The following is a 23,953-nucleotide window of genomic DNA, read 5'->3' as shown; positions in this document are numbered from 1 at the left end:
ACAGCTTTTTATTTTGTGTATCCCTTAACTATTTATTGTAGTCATCGTTGATTTACTATTTTTGTCTTTTAACCTTCATACTAGCTTTCTAAGTAGCTGACCACTGCCTTTACTATATATTTGCCTTTATCAGTGAGTTTATTTTTTAACCAGTGGGTTTTTTTCTTTCATATATTTTCTTTTTTCTACTTACAGCCTTTTCTATCCTACTTAAAGAAGACCCTTTAACATTTCTTGTAAGGTGAAATTTGTGGTGATGAACTCCTTTAGTTTTTCTTATCTGGGAAACTCTCTCTCTCCTTCAATTCTGAGTGATAATCTTGACAGGCCATGGTTTCAGTTGTCAGTTTTTTCCCTTTTTCAGCACTTTAAATATATCCTGCCACTCCCTTCTGGCCTGCAAAATTTCTGCTGAAAATCAACTGATAGACTTATGGAGTTTCCCTTGTATGTGACTATTTTTCTCTTGCTGCCTTTAAGATTCTCTCTTTATCTTTAACTTTTGCTATATTAATTATAATATGTCTTGGTGTGGATCTCTTTGGTTTCATCTTGTGTGGGATTCTCTGTGCTTCCTGGACCTGGATGTCTGTTTCCGTCCCCAGGATAGGGAAGTTTTCAGCCATTATTTCTTCAAATAAGTTTTCTGTTACTTTCTCTCTCTCTTCTCCTTCTCGACCCCCTATAATGTGAAAGTTAGTATGCCTGATGTTGTCTCAAAGGTCCTTTAAACTTGTGTGTGTGTGTGTGTGTGTGTGTGTGTGTGTGTGTGTGTGTGTGTGTGTGTGTTCTGTTGGGATGATTTCTGCTATTCTGTCTTCCAGGTCACTAATTTATTCTTCTGTATCATCTAATCTGCTCTTGATTCCCTCTAGTGTATTTTTCACTTCAGTTATTACATTCTTCAGTTCTGATTGGTTCTTTCTTATATTTTCTAACTCTTTGTTGAAGTTCTCACTGTGTTGTTCCACATTCTTCTCCCAAGTTTGATGGGTGTCTTTATAACCATTACTTTGAACTCTTTTTCTGGTGAATTACTTATCCCTGTTTCACTAGGGTTTTTCTGTGGTTTTATCTTGTTCTTTCCTTTGGAACATGTTTCTCTGTCTCCTCATTTGTCTTACCTTCTGTCTGTTTCTATCAATTAGGCAGAGTAGCTACTTCTCCCAGTCTTGAAGAAGTGGCCTTGTGTAGGAGCGTCCCCTGTGTAGACTGCATGTGGCTGGTGGCTTTGGCAGGCCAGCTGGAGCTGGAGCAGGTGCAGGCCAGGGGCTCACAGAGCATGCTGCATCAAAACTGTTCTGGTGGATGGGTAGAGTTGGAGTGAGCACAGACCAAGGAGTCCAGGACATGCCATACTGGGATCCAGTGCAGGCCAGGAGGCTTGGGGCACACTGCACAAGGGATTCTCTGACAAGACAGCTGGAGTAGGCATGAGGAGAGGTGTCCTGGGGTGTACCATGCCAGGGCTGGCCTGGTGGGATCGCTGGAACAGAGCAGGTATGAACCAGGAGGTCCCTGGACATACCATGCCAAGGCTGACTTGGTGGGATAGCTCAGGCTGGAACAAGCATGAGCTAGTGGGGTCCCAGGGCATGCTTCGTGGGGCTACCCAAGCAGGATGGCTAGATCTGGAACAAGCATGAACCTGGGGGTCCCAAGGCATGCCATGCTGGGGACTTCTTGGGGGGAACCATAGAGCTAGTGTAAGCCAGAGGCCTGAGGCACAATGGGCAACACTAGCAATTTGGCTAGAGTGCCTCAACCCTGCTCCCACCTACACTACACCTACACTATTAAGATGGAAGAAGAACATATGGCACTTGCCATCACCCCCAACCCTGGAGAGAGTTCCAGCAGTTCCTATCCATTGGCAGATGCTCTACAGTTAGTAAATGGATTTCCTTCACTTTAGTCTAGTTGCCCTTTAAACTACTGCTTTTTTGCTGCCCCAGGTGGATGAATCTGCCCATGGGCCCCTCAGTGATGACCCTCCCAACTGTAGGTCACCATGTTGGGGATGGGGTTTCCATCATCACCATGTCTCTGTCTCTCCTACTCTTCTCTGTTTGGTCCTCCTACTGTTTGCCATGAGGAAACTCAATCAGCCCTCAGTTCTTTTGGAAGAATTGTATAGTAGGTAGAGATTGAGTGTGTCCATGGGAGGAGGTGAGTTCAGAGTCTTCCTGCACTGCCGTCTTAGGCCACCCTTTCCACAAAGTGGATTCTTAACAAATGTCACACCAATATCATCCCTTACTCCCATGCCATTTACTCTGAACATAACTTTTAAAGTACTCACCTTTTTATCCTTAACATTTTTACAACCTCATTTTGTGTGAATCCTTTTTCTCATGATGATATATGCATTCTTTGTGACATGATCTTTCTAGCTTTGGTATGTATACTTTTAAAATCTGAGCATAATTTCCACAATAAATGTTTTTAAATTAATTAATTAATGCCTGATTTGGCTGGGTGATAAAGAGGGCAGGGATAATAGCAGATACCTACATGGTTGTTTCATTCATCAGCTTTTGCTACCAGAGCAAAGGTCAGAAGTATTGAGAGAGAGAGTTCCTTACCACATAATAAATATCAAGTAGGTTGTTCCCATTCTGGGACAAAATACTGATGTACTTTTCCCAATCCTTTCTGCTAAATACAGCTAAAATCCTTAGATATTATATATAAAATAAACATAAGACTGTAAGATAGAGAGAAGGCAGATTAGCTAGGGAATTAAGGCCCAAGAAAGACATGATGGTTGGTTCACTGAGTTTTCACTTTTCGTCATATAGCTCAGAGTGGATGCTGGAAAAGCCAGCAACCTAGAAATGCCAACAGGCACAGATTTTTTAAAATAAAAATAAAGGCCCAGGAAAGCCAGCTTTCTCTAGTCAAAGAACCAGGAAGTGAGTATCCTAGGAAGAAGAAAACTTTTAGACAATAACTGCTCTGTTCCAACCAAACACCATGGGGGCTGGGGGGAAATGGCCACATTTCCACCCGCATCAGGAAAGGCAAAGTTAGAAGCCTCGACTTCCTTCTCCTCTTGCCCAACTGTAAAGAAATACCCTTCTGCCCCCTTGCTGGTTTCATGTTAGTGGGTGCCTGCTAAAATAAGTGCTTTCTCTGAAATCCAAAGTCTTATAATAAAAAAGATGTTCAGGATACAATAGAGCATCATTCCTCATATCAAGAACCTGGAATAATCTCAACTTGCATGAGAAAAGGCAACAGATGCCAATAGTGGATGACATAAATATTAGAATTATCTGACAAGGTTTTTAAAGGAACCATTATAAAATGCTTCAATAAGCAATTAAGAACACACTTGAAACAAATGAAAATAGAGTCTCAGCAAAAAAATAGAAGATAGAAAGAGGAACCAAATGTCAATTGTAAAACTGAAAAATACAATAACTGAAATTTGAAAATTCAATGAATGAGCTCAAAAGTAGAATGAAGAAAACAGAGGAAAGAATCTGCGAACAAAATGAATAAGAGGGAAGCACAGGCTAAAGAAAAAAAAGACAGAGCCTCAAGAACCTGTGGAACTGTAACAAAAGATACAGCATTTGTATCATTAGAGGCCCAGAGAGAAGAAAGAGTAATAATGGCTCAAATTTTTCCAAGTTTTGCAAAAGACCTAAACCTACAGATGCAAGGAGCTGAGCAAACCCCAAACAGAATAAACCCAAATAAATTCATACCATGACACAATCATAGTCAAGCTTCTGAAAACAAGAGTCAAAAAAGAAATCTTGAAAGCAGTGACAAAAACCTTACCTATAGGGGTAAAATGATAAAAACAATTTGAATGACACTGGAGTTAGAAACCATGGAGGCCAGAAGAAAGTAGCACATCACTTTTTTTTTTTTTTAAGTGTTGAAAGAAAAGGAAACTGTCAACTTAAAATTCTGTACGCATTGAAAATTTCCTTTGGGAACAAAGGACGAAAGACATTCTGAAATTGACAAGCATTGGTGGCCAGCAGACCTACCCAAAAAGAATGGCTGGAAAGTTCTTGAAACAGAGAGGAAATGATAAAAGAAAGAACCTCAATAAAATAAATGGTATCAAGAAAGAAAGAACAGTGGAAACAAAAGTAGGGTCAATACAATAAATTTTTCTTCTCTGGTTTTCTAAATTATATTTGGCAATTGAAACAACATTTGAAACATTGTTTGGTGTGGTTCTCCAATGTGTACAGAAGAAATATTTAAGACAAGGAAGGAGATAAGGTTTCTATACTTCACTCAAACTGGTAAAATGATAATACCAGTAGATTGTGATAAGTTATATATAATGTAGCATCTGGAAAAACAATTGAAAATCTGTACAAAGAGATGAATTCAAAAACACTGAAGGTAAATAAAAATATAATTCTATTTTTATTTATTATAATTCTGTTCCATTCTTGTGGTTGCCAGAGGTGGGGGATGGGAGGGTAGGAGAAATAGGTGGTCTTTGGTTTTTTAGTTTAAATAGAGTGAGTTTAAATATATATAAATATATATACACATATATACATACACATATATAATTCTAAAACATTTCAGAGATGGTCAAAATTATGAGAAATTTATTATGGCTGAGGTTTAAGGATAGACCCACTGAGGTGAAGATGGAGATCTGATTGAGGCCAGACTCTGAAGAGCTTCAAAAAGCCATGTTTAACAGAAGACTCGTTCCTGGTGCTATAGCAAAGCAGACAAAACCTTTTATATAGGACCAACAGTCCTATCAGTTTTGTGTTTTGGAAGATAGTTTCAGCAACAGAGAACCTCCTCGTGCCATCTTTTACCATCTTCACTTCGCATAATGTGAAATTTAGACCAATTAATATCAATGAAGATGCTATCAAAAAAGGACTAAAGTTGCCAGAGCACTAATCACACCTTGAAAATTGAGCATTTGGAAATCAATACCGAGTGTTGAGTGAGAAGGTGCTGTCATGCCTTCTAAAATATCATCATCTGGCCAGTATGAGTGGGGTGGCCACAGGCAGTGAGGCTCCTGCTGGGCATCACGGCTGTCCACACAGTGCCAACCAGGCAGAGAGCCTGCCTCCACGTTACTTGTGAGCTGAAAGCTTGTGGAAAACTTCGGGTATTTATCCAGGCCTCACAATGCACTTGGCAGGCATGAGCACGCTTGACTGTGAGATCCAGGATTTGTCATTTAGGTTCCAGATCTTTTCCTTTACTATCTGTATTCAAACTTCGCCCAGGCCAGATTCTGAAAGGAATGTGTCACTGAAGCCAAAGGAGGGGACACAGCAAGCAGGTCATGGAGAATAAACCCAAGACTCTGCCAAAGGTGTATTTGGTCTTGACCACTCACAAAACCAGCAAGGCATTGCATGAAGTCAAAATACAAAAAAGTAAATAAACCATCCAAGAGAGAACTGTGCTTAATTATAGCAGATGAAATTTATAGCACATTTAAAGAAATATTCTCTGAAAGGAAGAAGTGTAAAAATTGGAAGATCACAAGAGGTGCTGAAGTCCCCTTAAATTCTTTGTTGGAGAAGAGAGATTATAACCCTTCTAAAAGGTTAAATCCTTTGTTTTAAAAAACTCATTAACCCACTGATAGATTTTCTCTATTGATTTTTTCATTCAGCAATCACATGTAAATGCCCGTTACATCCCAGGCACGATGCTAAATTTGATGACAGACTTTCATTCCATTATCTCATTAATGTTGTCACATCTGCAAATTCCATGCCACCATGTTCCTAAAATGGCATGGGATCCAAAAACTCTCCCAAAAGTTGTCTAAGACTGTGTCATCATCTCAACTAATCTGCATTACCGTTTTAGGAAAAAGTTAATTTTTAACTAAGTGAATATTTTTTTCGTATCTTCGGCATGGAAACATGACAACAAGTTGGCACGCTAATGTGCTCAGTCTGCGACTGGAAAGATATTGAGTCTAAAGTCTTCTTTCCAGAGGGTCTTTCTGATATGTCTTTTTCCATCTTCTTGATTTCCATGACTCCTCGGAGCCCTCCTGGTTTAACCGATCTCATCCTTCTGTTAGTACTAGTCTGTAGTGATGACCATCCTGGGCTTCCTGGCCTCTCCTGCCACTCTCCCCTCCCTGCTGCAGAGGCTCACAGAGGCAGAGCAGCTGCCCGCATTCATGGCAACAACATGCGCTATGCCGAGGCCAGAATGACTTGTTGTACCCCAAAGACCAGCCTTGAGACAAGTTACCAGGGCAGCCTTCGTGGAGGTTGGGATAGTTATCTCGATCCCAGGAGCCACTACAGTCTTACCAGGCCCCCGTCCTTGACATGGATTGTTTCTAGTGACATATTCTCTACCCAGACCATTGAAACACAAATATATTCAACCCTGCCCCCAAAAGCATGGTAAGCCTCACGGCCCTTACAACCAAAACACGAAGAAAAACCTAAAATTCTTGGCTCTCTCAACTGTTTTAAAAACAAATAATAGTTATGCCTGTAAAATTGTCATTTTAAGTGAATTTCCTAATTTAAGGAAGGAAAACATAAAAGTATAAGGCTTTTCTGCCAATCTAATTCAGATCAAAGATTCTCTCTCCTTGGGCTAGTATGTCTCATTACTAGAAGACAGCAGTCATAAAAGGAAGGCAGCATGGTAACTGTTTAATGGACATTTTCTCAGAAATTAAAGTGCTGCTTTTCAAAAGACAGTCAATCACTTTGTGGTGCAAGCCCCAGGGAACTGCACACACATTGCTGTTTCTGCTGCACACATATAATGCCCAGGTACACACGGCACCAGCATCACATGTCCTTTGTTGTTTGAATTAAAGCAAGTAGAATGTACTGCTCAGTGATCAAAGCCTTTGACCATCATATAAAATCAATCAAATTCTCTTTGTTCATCATCATTTCCCTGTCTTCAGCAAATGTCATTCCAGAATATGGCAGGGAGACATATCTGTTTCCTCCACCATGCATTGCTTTGCTTTTGGGGGGTTTAGGGTTTGGGGATCATTTGGGGGGGTATTGTTTGGTTGTTTGGAGTTTTTACCCCCAGTGTTTTCCCCAAAACTGAAAACTGCCAAACTTATGGATCTCAGATGTTTGGTCAGAATCTAATAGTCTTTTTTTTTTTTTTATGATGCCATTGATAGTAGCCATCTCTACTCAGCCAACAAGAAAAATGGATTTTAATTCATAAAGGAAGAAAGAAATATTATAGCCCTTCGATGGTTAACTTTCCCTTCCCCACCTCTGTCTAAAGATCCAGCATTCCTCACTCAACACCAGACACAAATGGTAGTCTGATAAAGAAATCACTACTGGGGTGCCTGGGTGGCTCAGTCGTTAAGCTTCTGCCTTTGGCTCAGGTCATGATCCCAGGGTCCTGGGATCGAGTCCCACATCAGGCTCCTTGCTCAGTGAGGAGCCTGCTTCTCTCTCTCCCTCTGCTGCTCCCCCTGCTTGTGCTCTCTCTCTCTCTCTCTCTCTCTCTCTCTCTCTGACAAATAAATAAATAAAAATCTTTAAAAAAAAAAAAAGAAGAAATCACTACAGCTCAGGCAAGGCATAAATGTGCTGATGTTGTGTGATGTTGAAGAATTTTGTCAGACAGTAGGTATGGACCATGACATTGGTGGAAGAGATGAGAACCACCAGGGAAGGCTATGCTCCAGCTCCATTTTTCTCTAACCTTGTAGTTCAAAATGATTCTTCCAATTTCAGATATATATCCTGCAACATAGTTTCTTGTCTTGTCATTCTTCTAGGGGAAGCAAGGCTCCAATGAATATTAACCCCCCTCCCTGTCCCCACACTGAGGATTTATGAGAATCTGTCCTTAGGCAAAACACTTGTCAGAGATTTAAGGGGTAGGTGAAAGGGTCATTCACCTTGTCCAGGCTGCTTTACACTTAAAGCCATAAACCCTGACAGGCTCCCCCCGCCCCTGGCCTTCACTCATGTCCAGTCCTGATGAAGCAGTAGTTACAGTTTCAAGTGGCAAGCAGATATTTGCTGACTCAACATTAAAAAGTGATCACTGCGTTTTCTGGGTTCAGAATTTGACCTCAAAAGAACAGATTCATGCATGTTGCAATGCAGTTAATAAAGGACTCTGAAGATACTGGGTATTATGTGAGTACCGAAAATTTCTTTTTGGGTTGGTATATTTCATCTGAATTTTTGTGGTTAATTAATTACCATTAGAAAGTCAATTTTTCCTGTTGTCTCTGAGTGTATAATGACTTCTGGCAAATTTCAGCTTGGATATGAACATCAGGCATTTGACCATGTGAAATACTTGAACATTTGAAATGCTGTTACTATAAGCCACTGCGCGGGGGTTAAATTTTAAAGTCTGGAATATATAAAAATGTGGAAAGGATGGATCTTCAGTTCTTTAATAAAGAGCTCAAGGGAAAATTACTGTTTATACAGCAAGCCAGCTCCTGCAAACACTATACCCACTCAACTCCATGGGCAGGAAGAGGTAGGAAGCAGGACTGTAACTTTGATGATAACCGCAGGCTCCAGAACCTTCCAGCAGGCCATGAAAGCACGGAGCAGAATGCTGTGCCCTTCCTCACAGCCTGCTTCCTAAAATAAAGCAAACAGACATTTTCAGTCTTCACAAAATATTTCAAGCATTTTGGATTTACTTCCTTGCTTCTGGTAGCTGATCGGATTAGGGGGTGCATTTGCAAAGCCGTTCCCAGAAACAGTCATTCTGAAATGACACCACCCTCCCTTCTAAAATGCCCACCAAGTCACGAGTGCCCGACTACCAAGGGGCACCAACTTTTATTCCCAATTTTATTTACATACATAATGGTTTTTTGTTGTTGTTGTTTTTTTAACCATCAGGATGCCTTTGACCGGATGATTGCTCTTCAGGTTCCAGGTGATGGTTGAGAGCCAGGCAGCCCCCCGAGGTTGGGGGGCTCCTTGTCCCCTCCGGTCGAATGACAGCTTGCTCAGGGGTGTTTTGTGTTTGCTCACTTGGCTTTCCTTCCCTCTTGTTCCCGGGGGCCTGGTGGGCTGGCAGCGCCGTGGTCCAGCAGGCCAACTGCAGAGCCTCCGTGCCTTCCAGCAAGGGCAGCGGCAGCAGCAGCAGCGGGAGCGGCAGCAGCTCGTCCAGTGACTCAGAGAGCAGCTCTGGCTCCGACTCCGAGACGGAGAGCAGCTCCAGCGAGAGTGAGGGCAGCAAGCCTCCCCACTACTCCAGCCCCGAGGTAAGGGCCCCTCCCTCCCAGCCGCGCTTCTCTCCCAAGCGTGGGCACAGTAAATCCCGGCAGTCGGCCGGCCGGCTCTCACACCTGTCCCCTCCCCACTGCGATCGGACAGTGGGACTGGCCTGGAGGCCACCACCGCCTGGCAGCCTGCCAGGGTTTGTTTGGACTCATCATTTTCCCCACTCTGCCCCCTCCCTCCTCGCACTTCTCCTAACAGAGTTCCCTTTGAAGTACAGAAACTTCATCTTTCATTGTCCAAAAATCTCTGTGTTAACTTCCAGAAATTTCCAAGTATGCTGTACACATCACCGCCTGGAAAGAACCTCTGGGTCAGGTCTCCCTAAGGGTTAGCCGGAGGCAATAACTAGACAGGGCAGTTCAGCGCCTGGGAAAGTGTGGCCACCCATAAATCAGGTCTATAGATTAGACATGGTTAGAATCCTACCTTTTTGCAGTTTGTCACGGATTAGAAGAACAAGGGCTATAAATATTAATAAAACCTTTTTAACTGTGTTTTCTTTGTGAAAATAGAAAGAAAAATTAGCATCAACCTACAAATAATAATGAAACCTTTTATAACTATGATGAGTATCTATCTAAGATTTAGGCGCCCCATATAAAAGCATTATAAGGTACCAATAAAAACCACTGCTATTTCTACTTTAAAGGGGAAAGGGGGAAATTAAATAGTAATTCAGCGCATGGAGATTCTTGGGAGAGGGTGGAAAGCAAACTTCTCAAGTCCCTGGAGCTGTAAGGGTAGACTTTGATTGCTAAAGAGGGCATAAAATACCGTTCCTTCTTGGGCATATAAACATTTGACATTACCACGGATGACATTTTTGGCCTACGGCCCACTGTACCACTTTGGGGCCAAATTTTCTAAATAGGTTCTGAAATAAAACCGAAGCCACTTTTTGCAAGCCGTGGCGGTGAGAGGGGAGCAGAGCACCAGTAAAGGGCCTACACAATCACGTTTCCAGCTTGATACTTGTGCCTCAGGACATCATCACACCCGAAAGCAATTGTGTTTTTATTTTTTTTTTAAAGATTTTATTTCTTTATTTGACAGAGAGAGAGGGAACGCAAGCAGGGGGAGTGGGAGAGGGAGAAGCGGGCTTCCTGCCAAACAGGGAGCCTGATGCAGGGCTTGATCCCAGAACCCTGGGATCATGACCTGAGCGGAAGGCAGACGCTTAACCACTGAGCCACCCAGGTGCCCCGCAATTGTGTTTTTATCTGCAGTTCCTAGACCGGCTCTTCAATTCCCTCAGGTTTTTCCCCTTCCGGTCTCCTCCCAGGAGGCTGAGGCCTTTTGCAGAAAGCACTGAGAATTTCCCCACACTGTTCACTCCTTCTTCAGCACCTTTCTGCTCTGCACAGGGAGCTCTCCATTCATCCCCAAACCAGCCATCTCTTCATCTCTCTTCCATTTTTTTCTCCTTTCCATAATGCTCACATCCTCCCCCCAACCCCTCTTTATATTTCTCTCTTTGTCTACCAATATAAGGGGAAGGCCCTTAGCAACATTAACCTGTAAGTTGATACAACCCTGACTTTCCAAGAAATTAAATTATTATTCCTTCTTCATAATTTCATTCATTCACTCATTTAGTGTTCATTCAACAAATATTTACCGAGCATCTGCCACAGACTTGCTGCTTGGCCTTGGAAGACAGCAGTTATCTGACAGAAAAGCTCCCTGTCTTCAGAGAACTGACATTCTAATAGGAAGAATTTGAAACAAAAAATATATATATAGGTGTTAAACAGGATTCATCGAAGCCAGCTGTATGCTATAATTTGTCGAGAAACTCCAGAATATTTAGTTATAAGAACTGGGTACCAGAGACATCGCAAGAGCCAGTGGAGATGCATAGAAAGTATTAGGTGTCCATGAATAACCCTTCCCCTCCTCCAGTCTCTTTGTGACTTTGAAGGTTAAATTCATGAATGTTGAGTCTTATTTTCATGTTGAAATGTAAATCCTGGAGCTACTGGCTAAACCTAGTCCCAGAGAAGTACAGTTAAAAAGTGCTTGAAGCACATTCTTTATAAATGTCACTGGGATAATTACAAAGACTTGAACTCCTTGGTGATGAAGCTCTGTTGAGCGAGCTTCCAGCCGCTCTCAGAGGCCAAGGAGAGGGAGTGCAAGTCTAGTAAAGCGGCCTGAAAAGTTTAAGTTGCCTGAAGCCACAGAGTTTTCGATTCTTGCTTCTCTATGCGGAGGGAATGCAGAAGTGACAAGCGATGTATTAGCCATGCCGCATGGTACTTCCTTCCACTGGAATGGAATGGATCAGGTTACTTTTAACATTTTCCCAACATTAATACAGACATTCACCCTTGAGAAATAAAATGAGTTTGCGGAACGAAAATCACGAAGACAGGAAGTAGCATTATATGGCTGACCCTCCCCAGCGTCTCTCTTCTACCAGGACTGAGCCAGCCCGGGTCACCTTAAGGACAGTGGTGAGACTCGTTTTCCTGACCCCCCACGAGACAGTTAGACTCTGTATATACACACACCTCCCGTTCCACTGCCCAGACAGTTCATGCTGCTGCTTTGCAGCAAAATGCTCCTGGCCCTCACTCCCCTCCTGCTGCGGGAGTAGAAGGAGATGCCCATGATGTTCCAAGGCACCTGCATGCTCCCCTTCGGTGTGCCAGCACTGGAAACCTACTGGGCCCAGCTGAGTTTCATCTGAACCGTTCTTCATGGCTGTGAAAGCCACTGCATTTTACATGAATCGCCATAGGTAATGTCCTATCTGCAGCTAGCACGGAAGAGCCGCTGTAAACTCTTTCCATCACTACGGATCCCTTCTCTACAGCCTGATATTTGCTTACTTGTTCTCAGCCTAGTTTTCTTCACTGGAGTTTTGTCTTCTTTCCTGGTGTGGTGCATCCTTTCCTGTCAGAGCATTCAGAGGGGAGAACCTTCCCCCTCAGCTAGCACACATACACAAGCACTCGGAACTCCCTAGAACAGCGTTCCTCAAGTATTAGATGCTGTGTGGGACAGAGAGGGCCTGGTCACGTGATTTTGAGGAGTGTCAGGATAAAGTCAAGTTAATCCATCTCCTTAGAGCATCACCCAGCCCTTACTATTGCTCATGTAAACTGTTTTCCAATGCGGCATTTCCCAAACTTACCTAACCATGGAACCTTTCTTCATGGAATATATGAGCCAAACACTCATTTTGGAAAATGGGGCCCTAGACCATTCTTGAAAATGAGCAGAAATGTGATGCAAGTCACTCATTGATTGAACAGGCTTCTCCTTAATTAGGCATCTGTGGGGTACATGGCAGTGAGTGCTGTGAAGGATGTGGATGAAGCAGGGACTCAAGTCCATGGTGGAGAGCTTGTGCATGAATCAGAGGGAAGGGAAGATTAATCAGGGAGGAGAGTCATGGCTGAAAATACAAAGCAGCCAGGAGGCAGACAACACCGGGCAGAAACCCTCAGGAAGTCGACCACAGCCAGCAAGCAGCATGCCAGTGGATGACAGTCCCAAGCCCTGAGTTTTCCCTCCTCCGCCCCAAAATGGCAGATAGTCCTGTCCTGCCTAATCTGTGAAGCTGTTTTGAGGAATAAATGATATGATTTGAGCAAAACCCTGTTGTAAGTGTTCTTACAAGGAGCAAAGTCACAGCAATTGGCCTCCCTATCCTATTACAGACACTGCAAGCCATACAAAGAAACAGAGTCCTGGCCCCCCCGGAAAGAAATGTTTGGCTTTGTTGAAGACCCAAGATGTATACATGTGAAATGAATATGAATATCACAAGACGATTCACTTAAAAAAAAAAAAAGACTATGCAGTTGAGGATAATAGAGGCCAACAGGTATTGTTTGGAGAGTTAGTGGTGTTCTCCAAAATTAGACCTAATTCTGTCATTTTAGGTTGAAAACTGACATTTCTCAAAGGAATGAGGTCCCCCTTTCATGAGGCTATGCCAGTAAGTAATGGGAGATTAGGCAAAGCAGCAGGGGAGAGAATCTGATCTTTTTTATTTTTTTAATTATTTTTGAGTGTAGATGACACACAATGTTACATTAGTTTCAGTGTACGACATAGTGATTCAACAAGTTTAAGCATCATGCTATGAGACTCTGGTCTTTAAACTTAGATAGATATGGACTTAGATATGGGTAGTGCCTGGTAGCTCTGCAGCTTTAGACATGTCACTGAACCTCTCTGAGCCTCAACTACAAATTGGAAATGATAATATTTCTTATCTGTATGGATTAAATTAGATGATATCTGTAAAGTGGGGGGCACACTGTAGATGTTCAGCCATGAAAAATGACTGTAAGATGAAAGATGCCCTTGAAAACCAGCCCGAGGCATTTGGATTTCTTCTAAGAGGCAAGAGGAGGTCATTGTAGACCCTTAAGAAAGGGAGTGTGATTTAGTGATGTGTTGAAAATGGTACTTTGGACTGATTTTTTTCAGCTGTGAAGTGCAGAAAAAAAATGACCCTAAAGCATATCAGGCAATGGGCCTATACTAAATGTATTAAATTCTCCCCTTCACTGTCAGTGCTCCCATAGGGGGGTTTTAGTGCAGTTGTCTGTGTTCTCTCACCCAAGACGTGAGCTGTGGAAGGCCCACGGTGGTGGGGGTGAGGGTGAGCTAGTGTTAAACATGGTGGCAGGGCCCGTGTGAGCGTCTGCTCTGCACCCCCTCCCCAAATATGTCCCCTTTTTGCAAGAGGGCCCTTCAGCATCCATTCATATTGACTGTGTCCCATTACACTAGGGCAGCAGAGGCACACAAGTCACCGACCTGCCAGTGGTCATGTAGGGAGGGAAGTGGAGTGGGGAGGAGACACTATCAGAAGCCATAAATTGTTTGCCACCAGATTCGCTTTCGGCTACACTCAGCTAATCCCAGGGAAGGTGAGACCTTCCCGTTGGCAACAGAGCTGTTCTGTGTCCTGCTGTCCTGCTCTCTCTATTGCATGCATCTCCCATTGCAGTATGGGCTGGATGTGCTCTTAGGGTTCCTGTGTTCCCTTTCTCTGGAGAGGCCAAAATAAAGTGAGGTCAGAATTTATATAGAGCAACTCAGAGGTGCAAAATTATAACCTTTTGTTCTCTTGCATCTTGCCCTGGTCCTTTTGGTACATAAAAACATAGAAAAGTCAAGTCGAAGGCCGGCCTCCCCATCGGGGACCATGAGGGTTTCCTTTCCCATACCTACCTACATCCCAGGGTGAAGCCTCTCCATCCTTGCTGCCCTGGGAGAAGGGCCCCAGATTCTCATGCTGGCCTCCACTGAAATGTCGCTTGTCCTTCCCAGTCACTCAACACCTTGTGCTGGTGTTCCCTGAAGTACAGTTGGCCTCATCTCTTTTGGGGGAAGCAGCAGGCTGTCCATGGTCCCTGCCACAGCTCTAGGGCCTGGTGCCCACACTCTGTGTCCTCTTCATCTTGGCCCCAGGGCCCTCTGGCCCATCAGAGGCTTCACAGGTCCGAAGCTATGTCTAGCCCCAGCCAGGGCCAAGACACTGCCTGTTCCACTCCACTCAGATCCTTGCTGCATGGGCTTATGCCCCAAGTTCTGCTCTTAATCTGGACCTCACTGTTGAAAAACAAATTTTGACACATAAAAGCAAGCTTTAGGAAATTATGTTTAAAAGAATAAAAAGGTTTTCTCCTTCAAGGGAGCATGCTTTGCTCTGGACTTTAACCAATCCAATTTAAATGCAAAGGTAAGCAATGTCTTCTTTATTCTAAGCTGGAAACTAGTCTCCTGAAACAATGGATGCCAGAAATTCAGAGGGTGGGAGGCCACAGGGAAGGAAAAATACATCACTTGAAATAGCCAAAATATTTTCCCCATGTGACATATGGTCACAAATAGAAAACACTCTGCCTAAAACTTTACACTTAACCAATACACTTCCTTTCTATTAATAATCATAGATGCTGGAAAAATGGACTTGTATTAGAAATCAACAGCATTTACTCTCTGTAAAATCATCAATTCTTAACCTTTTTATGAGCCATAGATCCCTAGAGACGAATAAAAACTGTGGACCTCTCTCTTAGAAAAATGCATCTACACAGCACTCTGATTCAGGGCATTCCCTGACTCCCTGGAACCAATCCATGGGGCAGAGTGTAAAACCTACGGTATCCATGATTTGCTCTAAGTTAAAACTGCGTGCAGGAAAAGTTTCCATCGTCATTTCCGTTTCTGAAACATTCCCAGCAAAGTGGGATGGAAGCAGATTGAGGATGGACTAACCAAGTCCAGCTACGAAAGAATACGGGGCACACAGAGCTCCCTTTGAAATAGGAGTTCTCAGCCACTAAACAAGCCATCCCCCCAAAGTTATTGCTTCTACTGTTAAATTACTATACCCTACTTGCCTTCACCACGTAAATTATATGTTAATTGCTTGGGATTATAGGTTCCACTTAGTCCCCTCTTTTAATTTCCTCTAATTTTTCAGTCTTACAGAAAAATGAGTGCTTTAACACTCAGGGTCTTCATACTATTCCCCAGTTAACTTTCCTGGGATCTCAAGTTTATGTACATATGAATAATTATAAAAAATATATACATTGTATAACACTCAAAAGTGCTGGAAATAGGTTCTAATGAAGCACAGGGTTATCCCCTTATTTTTGCCAAATAGGCTTCATACTACTGCGCTGTCATATAAGTGCCTTGGGACAGAAAAGGGACACCACCCCTGCCTCCCGTGTGCCAGGCCAGCCATGGCCTACACACACCTACTGCTTCCATTTTCCTTTTGCTTGCAGCCCATTGGTTTCCCGTTCATACACCTAGGGTAGTAAGTGAAGATTAAAAACAGCCAAGCCTCTTTTAAGTGAGTCTAATAAAAGATGTTTGGTTTGTTGCCGGTTTTCTGCTTTTAGGCTGAACCAGCATCCTCTAACAAGTGGCAGCTGGATAAATGGCTAAACAAAGTTAATCCCCACAAGCCGCCTATTCTGATCCAAAATGAAAGCCACGGGCCAGAGAGCAATCAATACTACACTCCAGCGAAAGAGGAAGTGCAGGACTGTGGGAAACTTCCCGACGTTTGCCAAACCAGCCTGAGAGAGAAGGACATCAAGAGCGCCTGCAAGGAGGAGCAGAGGCCAAGGACAGCGAACAAGGCCCCGGGGAGTAAAGGAGTGAAGCAGAAGTCCCCGCCCGCGGCCGTGGCCGTGGCCGTGACTACCGCTGCCCAGCCGCCCGCCGTGCCGGGCGCGCCCGCCGAGAGCGCCCCCGCGCCCGCCCGGAGGTCTGCGGGAAAGAAGCCCACCAGGCGCACCGAGAGGACCTCCGCCGGGGACAGCACCAACTGCCACCGGCCCGAGGAGCCCGCGGCCGCCGACGCACTGGGGGCGAGCGTGGTGATCCCTCCGGAGCCCACCAAAACCAGGCCCTGCGGCAACAGCAGAACGAGCCACCGCAAGGAGCTGCGTTCCTCGGTGACCTGCGAGAAGCGCCGCACGCGCGGGCTGAGCAGGATCGTCCCCAAATCCAAGGAGTTCATAGAGACCGAGTCGTCATCTTCCTCCTCCTCCTCGGACTCGGACCTGGAGTCTGAGCAGGAGGAGTACCCTCTGTGCAAAGCCCAGGCTGTGGCCGCCGCGGCCGCGGCCTCCTCGGGGAGTGACCAGAGGCTGAAAGAGGCGGCCAGCAGCATCAGCAGTGGGGGTGGCCCCAGGGCCCCTGTAGGCTCCATCAACGCCAGGACCACCAGTGACATTGCCAAGGAGCTGGAGGAACAGTTCTACACGCTGGTCCCTTTCGGCCGCAACGAACTTCTCTCCCCCTTGAAGGACAGTGATGAGGTCAGGTCTCTCTGGGTCAAAATTGACCTGACCCTCCTGTCCAGGATCCCAGAACACCTGCCCCAGGAGCCCGGGGTCTTGAATGCCCCTGCAGCCAAGGACACTGAGAGCACACAGCCAAGCCATCCATCCGACACTCCTGCCGAAAAGGCTTTGCCAAAATCCAAGAGGAAACGCAAGGTAGGCCTGGGGCTGAGGGCCTGGCGAGGGAGGAAGGGCTTGCCCTTAAATTGTGGGGCAGTGTTGAAGCCCACAGGGGCTGCTGGTCTGCAGGGGACAGGCAGCAAGAGTTTTATATGTGTCCTTACTCAACAAACATTCCTAGAGTACTTCCTGCATGCCACATACTTAAGTACTTGACACAGATTAACTCCGTTAAATCTTTAGAACTGCTTGATGGGGGAAGCACCGTTCATAGTCCACTTTATCATTATAGATAATTCAGGCCTGTCCCACTGCATGTTGAAGCAGGCATATGGGAAATCCTTATCGAGTGTGTGCAGAGGCAAGCTGCATGCTGGGCCAGTAGAAAGCTAAACACGTGGTGCCCCTCACTCTTTGCTGGAAGGGACAGGGTGACATTGATCAATCATGGACCCAAGAAGCCAACAGCTTCATCGAGTGTAAGGCTGTCACTGGGGTGAAGTAGGAAACAGAAGTGCCGGCTGCTAGGCCTTGGGTGGACAGGCCCAGGAGGAAGAGCACCAGCCTGCTGCCTTGACCAAGGAGAACTCTGTGGTGGAGAGGGGCTGGGAACAGGGCCCTGAGGAGGATGAGCATGGAGCAGTCAGAGCCAGGGATGATGTGGCACCAAAAAAAGGGCAACAAGGTACACCAGGAAGGCATGGAGTAAGAAAAGTGGTTTGAGTGTCGGGAGAGCTGGCTCCCCATCTGGAAGCAGCCCCCGCTGTTCAGCCGTGTTTGCAGACCTTTGAGGGCAGGAATAACTTACTCATAAATTAAAGCCAATTTTGAGGGGTTTGAGCCCCTCCCATTACTGTTACCTTCAAAAGCAACTTGGGCCACAGCGAGAAACACCAGGGGGTGACAAACCAAAGATCGTACTATCATGGATGGTTCCAAATTGAGGACAAAATCATTCACAACAGTTAACGTATCTATGATGTCCGCATGAGGGATGCTACTCTAGGCACTTTGGACCTATTAAATCATTCAGTCCTTACAACTTTATGTGGCAAATGTTTTTGTCATGCCCGTTTTACAGGTGAGGAAACTGAAGCTCAGAGAGCCTAAAGCATCTTGCCCCAGGTTCCCACAGTGCATAAGGGGCAGAGCCAGGAAGGAACCCAGGTTGTCTGGCTCCAGGCTCTCCCAATAAAACGTTGGTCTGAGGACTGTGAGGTACTTTCCCCACAGGGCCCCTGCCCAGAAGGGCTCTATGCTTGGAATTCAGTGTTTGAGGGTGCCATCTTGAAATTCATTTTATCTCTGAATTTGTGTTTTTAAGTGAAGCATGATGGGACGAGAAAACATGGGGCGGGGGGGCGTGGAGCTCTGACTCGCATGTGGTCCCCCCTCCTGCCTGTTTCCGCAGCACGGCTTCTGCCAGCCCTTTGGCCCCTTGACACTCCAAAGTTAGCCAAACAGCTTACAGGAAAAGTTTCCATCATCACTCCCATACTGAAACAATTCTGGCAACATGGTGTAGAAACAGGCGCTGTGCAGCCTCCCAGTCCCCATCTCCTTCCAGGGACCTGTGCTGTTCCCCTAAGCTCTCCAGGGGCCAAGGCGCAGGCAGGTCAAGATAAGCATCTCACCCAGCCCTCATCCAGGACCTGAGAGGTCTCAGACGGGGGACTGCAGTCTCCTAGGGGTTACAGGTTCACCTTGGGTTGGGGGGTGAGCCGTGGAAAGGGGAAATGCCTGACTGGACTTCCCTACCCCTATACACCTGGCAGGCAGGGGGAAACTACTGTTGGGCCTATGCATGCGTACAGTCACAGGGCCACCCCAGGCCCTTCAGTCTGCCTGCACCCTCCACATATCCCCATGCCTCAAGGAACACTGTATGAAATGGTAATTAAACACCATCGTGACAGGTCAAGAGAGAGACTTTGACAGACAGGAAAATGTTTTCTACTTTAGTACTTTATAATGTTACTCTTTTCCTGCTTTTTTCTTCAGTTTATTTTTTGAGTTATAATTGACATAACATTATATTAGTTTCAGTTTTTGTATATATTACAAAATGATATTCATTTGTTGGCCATTTGCATGGCGTCTAAACGTCTGTTCAGATTCTCTGCCCATTGTTTAATTGGGTTGTGCTTTTGCTATTAAGTTGTAGGAGTTCTTTATATATTTTGGATATTAACCCCTTATCAGATATATATTTGCAAATATCGTCTCCCATTCAGTAGGTTGCCTTTTCATTTTGCTGATGGTTTTCTTTGCTGTGCAGAAGCTTTTCAGTTTGATACAGTCCTACTTGTCTATTTTTGCTTTTGTTGTCTTGGGTTTTGGTGTCAAATTCAAAAAAGTATCGCCAAGACCAATGTCAAGGATCTTTTCCTGCTTTTTGACCAAGGGGCCCAGTGTTTTCATTTTGCACTGAACCCTGCAAATTATGTAGTCGGCCCCGGCCTCCTGGGTAGCCTTAATCAGGTGACCTTACCTTCTCTGTATTTCAGTTTCTTCATTTGTGAAATGGTGACATCTTTGCAGAGGTGTTGTCAGGTTCAGACCATATAATTCAGTAATATGGCTAGCTCACTACTTCTCTACCCCTCTTCCCTCGAGATACCCTGCCATCCTCATTACTTGTGGGATTAATGGGTAAATGGATAGACTGATGGAAAGAAAGCAGAGAAAAACATTGTTATATAAGAAATATGCATAGCTAGAAATTGATAAACATAGATTGGAAATACATATAGCTATATAAGCATACATAAATAGATGTGCAGAAAGACATACATATAAATTCCATAATATTCTGTATTTAAGCAATTTTATTATGGCCTTTTTTAAAATTTTTAACTTCTGATGCTTCATTTACACTAAGCCTGACACCTAGCCCTCCTCTAAAATCTAATGAATCACCGTTAAGTACAGACACAGAAAAGTGAAAGAACATTTTCACAGCAATCTTCACTTGGGCATCTGGGGTGTTAACACCCCGGTATCATAGACCTGGCTGCCAAAGGCTCAGAGTCTAGCCCTGCTATAACCCCAGAGAAGAAGACTAGGGATTCAGAGCTTCGGTTTGGGGTCACTTGAGGTCCCTATTCAGTGTGAGCATCTGGGATTCTGTGACAGAGGCTGTGTGACAATCCCAGCTAGAGAGAGAAGGTCAAAATCTTTCTATCTTTGAAGCCAGCACTTGTCTCCTAGAAAACACTGCTGAACGTCCTGAATATACTGTTACTGTGTTCCTGCTTTCTCACCAATGATGGAACTTTGTTGAGTGCATTTGTATTTTATCCTAATACACGTATAATATTTAAATACAATCATGGAAAGAAGAATTTCATTGAAATACTATTTTTTAATTTAAATTCAATTAGCCAACTTAGAGTAACACATCATTAATTTCAGATGTAGAGTTCAATAATTCATCAGTTGCATATAACACCCAGTGCTCATCACATCATGTGCCCTCCTTAATACCCATCACCCGGTTAGCCCACCCCCCACCCCCTCCCTTCTGTAACCCTCAGTTTGTTTCCTGGAGTCCAGAGTCTCTCATGGTTTGTCTCCCTCTCTGATTTCTTCCCATTCAGTTTTCCCTCCCTTCCCCTACGGTCCTCTGCCCTGTTTCTTATATTCCACGTATGAGTGAAACCATATGATAATTGTCTTTCTCTGATTGACTTATTTCGCTCAGCATAATACTATTTTATAAAAAGATACATTAAGCATTCTAAGATGTCATGGGATAGTAATTGTTAACTAAAATTAAGACACCAAGCAAGAGGTAACAACCTTTGCTTGAACTTCACAAAAGCCATAAATTTCAAAAGGTCTAGGTTTATCATTGCCCTTATGGCATTAAGCCCCAGGATATGGTAGTTATACTTTATTCAGATACCAAGGAATGAATGCCAAAGTGAGAGACACTTGAGGGTACAGTGTGAATTCAGTAGAGGTCATCTTTGGAGAGCAAAATCAGATGTGTTGAGGGTAGACCAATTTTCATCATTCACAATGTTCCCTCTCTAATGTTGATCATGGTGTCATGCTTTTCCTCTCAATAAAGTGTCAATAGTAAAACTGATAGATTCCATCCTTGTCAGTTGAGGAGCTGACCAAGAACCTAGAACAGGGAGAAGAACACCGCAACCACATTCCTACTTGGGATGCTCTCCGGAGAAGCCGAGTGAGCTGGTCTTGCGGGAGGCCTTGCTCTGTGGAAGGTTGTGATGAGGGCTCATTTTGTTCCCTTGAAATCCAAAGCTGATTGGTTTTTGCTTATTTCCATGCAGTGTGACAACGAAGACGACTACAGGGAGGTCAAGAAGGCCCAGGGAGAGAAAGAGAGTTCTTCACGACTGACCACCTCTGCCAATAATACTTTATCTGCGAACCACTGCAGCATGAACATCAACAGGTATGCGTGTTCCGTTGAAGGTAGAGGTGAGCCCGAAGGATCTCTGGGTCCGAAAGGCAGGTACCAGATTGGAGGAGAGACAGATCTCTTAATGACTGCTCTGGTCTGGGTCTTTAGACTTGCTTCCCTTGATTTAACCGGAGGCTAATAATTAGGCCTGAATGTGTGCTCCTGTCACAACCCCAAGGGCACTGTCAGCACTCCTTTGTAACAAAGGACCGGTTACTAGTTATACTCAGTTCTGTGCTCTCAAAGACACACCTTCCCTCTGAAAACTCAGTAACTGAATTTTCAAACCCTTATTTTAACAGCCACCAAACCCATAAGAACACTAAGCTTATTACGTGGATGAAAAAATATAAAGTTTGAGTGGTATCTCTTGGAGAGAGACTAAAATCATGGCAGTAGACAGGATCTGTCTCCAAGGTTAAACAGCACCCAGTCACTCCTCTAAAGGGGTTCCAGATGGAGCCACATTGCACCAAATCCCCTCTGTGACAAATGGCTTTCTAGCAAGGCAAGGTCCCCGATATTTATTAGAAGTGGGTAGAGTTCAATAATTCATCAGTTGCATATAACACCCAGTGCTCATCATATCACGTGCCCTCCTTAATACCCATCACCCGGTTACCCCACCCCCGAGACTGAGCTTATCAGTTATAGAAGCTCTTTGCATTTAGAAATACCACAGCTCAGAAACCACTTTTCCTCTGCTAAGACACTCCTCACTCTCCCTGACTGTGTACATGGAATTTTTAAGGGGAGATTAATGTTTCAGCACAACACATAAAAATGTAAACGGAAAGGTTAGGAGAAGATGTAGAGCAGTACTAAACCTCCGAGAGGAAATTGGAGAGTGAGGGCACATGAGCACAGGCCCACTGCAGTGTGAGAGTCACCTTGGGAAGGAAGGCGAGGGCTCTTGAAGGTCTGAGCGGAGGGAGAGTGCGCGTGCAAGCTGGCCTAGCCTGCAGTGCTCTGTGCTTAATGGGTGGTATCCCAGAATACTGGGGAAATGTGAATAGGAGCAATGTGGCTCCAAAACATCATTTAAATTAGTGATATAGGGCGCCTGGGTGGCTCAGTCATTAAGTGTCGGCCTTCAGCTCAGGTCATGATCCCAGGGTCCTGGGATCGAACCCCGCATTGGGCTCCCTGCATGGCAGGAAGCCTGCTTCTCCCTCTCCCACTCCCCCCTGCTGTGTTTCCTCTCTCGCTGTGTCTCTGTCAAATAAATAAAATCTTTAAAAAAATAAATAAATAAATAAATGCGTGATATAGTTGTAAACATGCTTTGTTAATACACTAAAAACCTTTCTAGCAGATCCTAGTAATTGCCATAATATCGAAGTAGCGACGAATACGAATATAAACAATATTTCAAAATGACCGCAACCACTGTGACATGACATGAGAATATCTGTGATTTCCTGCTGATGATGCAATCACAGGCATTGTTAACACCACTCCTGATAAACCACTACTCTGGAAATGTTCCATTTCAGTAAGAAATTGTCACTTTTTCCCATCCAAGTTCACAGACCCCAGGATAAAAGCTCTTGCCTCCAGCTCCGACAGCTTTATTTATGTTACATAATGACCCTTGCATATAAAAGTGCTTTGAGTTCTTTCTAGGAAAGGTGGTCTAAGAAATACCTCAGGAATGTGTATAAAGGGATCACCTATCCCAAAGATGAGATCCAAAGAAAGTTTTTTTGGTCAAGTTGAGTATGTAAACTTATAATGATGAAGGAGAAATAATCCTATGTCCATGACAATATTTAATGTAATAATTTGGTTTTCTATGAACATTTCAAATCACATAATATGATTTAGAAATACGACTTTCTTGGGGTGCCTGGGTGGCTCAGTCATTAAGTGTCTGCCTTCAGCTCAGGTCATGATCCCAGGGTCCTGGGATCGAGCCCCACATCAGACTCCCTGCTCAGCGGGAAGCCTGCGTCTCCCTCTCCCACTCCCCCTGCTTGTGTTCCCTCTCTCGCTGTGTCTCTCTCTATCAAATAAATAAATAAAATCTTAAAAAAATATATTGGAAATAAGACTTTCTTCACTCACATGTCAAGACACAATTATGTACAGACTATTCACATCTACAACATCAGTGTCTTCATCATCCCTGAGCCTTTGATTTGCCTAAGAGAGTTTTCCAGAACACATCTTCTCACTTCTGCGTTGTTAGACGCACAGTACTTTTTGAACCAGAAATCTATCACCAGAAGCTCTATCCCTACACAGATCTATTTGCATAATACTAGGAACCTTGTTACTTTAACATTAAGAACCGTGGCTTTATTATCTGTTCTAGAGGCCTGTGT

The 23,953-nt window shown here is 44.3% G+C and overlaps 1 protein-coding gene across 6 annotated transcripts in view; it reads left to right on the top strand.

Annotated features, from left to right (window-relative positions):
• The window catches only part of AFF3 (ALF transcription elongation factor 3), a 565,487-nt gene that overhangs the window by 504,652 nt on the left and 36,882 nt on the right, over positions 1-23,953 (top strand). For all 6 annotated transcript variants that reach the window (XM_028103928.2, XM_028103927.2, XM_028103926.2 and 3 more), the window contains 3 exons: positions 9,031-9,217; positions 16,121-17,227; positions 21,493-21,617. In XM_028103928.2, the coding sequence (XP_027959729.1) occupies positions 9,031-9,217; positions 16,121-17,227; positions 21,493-21,617 (1,419 nt within the window). The remainder of the gene's footprint in view (positions 1-9,030; positions 9,218-16,120; positions 17,228-21,492; positions 21,618-23,953) is intronic.

Source organism: Eumetopias jubatus, unplaced genomic scaffold (genome assembly GCF_037043125.1).
Source record: "Eumetopias jubatus isolate StellerSeaLion01/CBP00866 unplaced genomic scaffold, mEumJub1_p1.0 scaffold_9, whole genome shotgun sequence".
Taxonomy (NCBI): domain Eukaryota; kingdom Metazoa; phylum Chordata; class Mammalia; order Carnivora; family Otariidae; genus Eumetopias; species Eumetopias jubatus.
The sequence above is the reverse complement of the archived record's forward strand: the minus strand, read 5'-3'. Positions and strand labels throughout refer to the sequence as shown.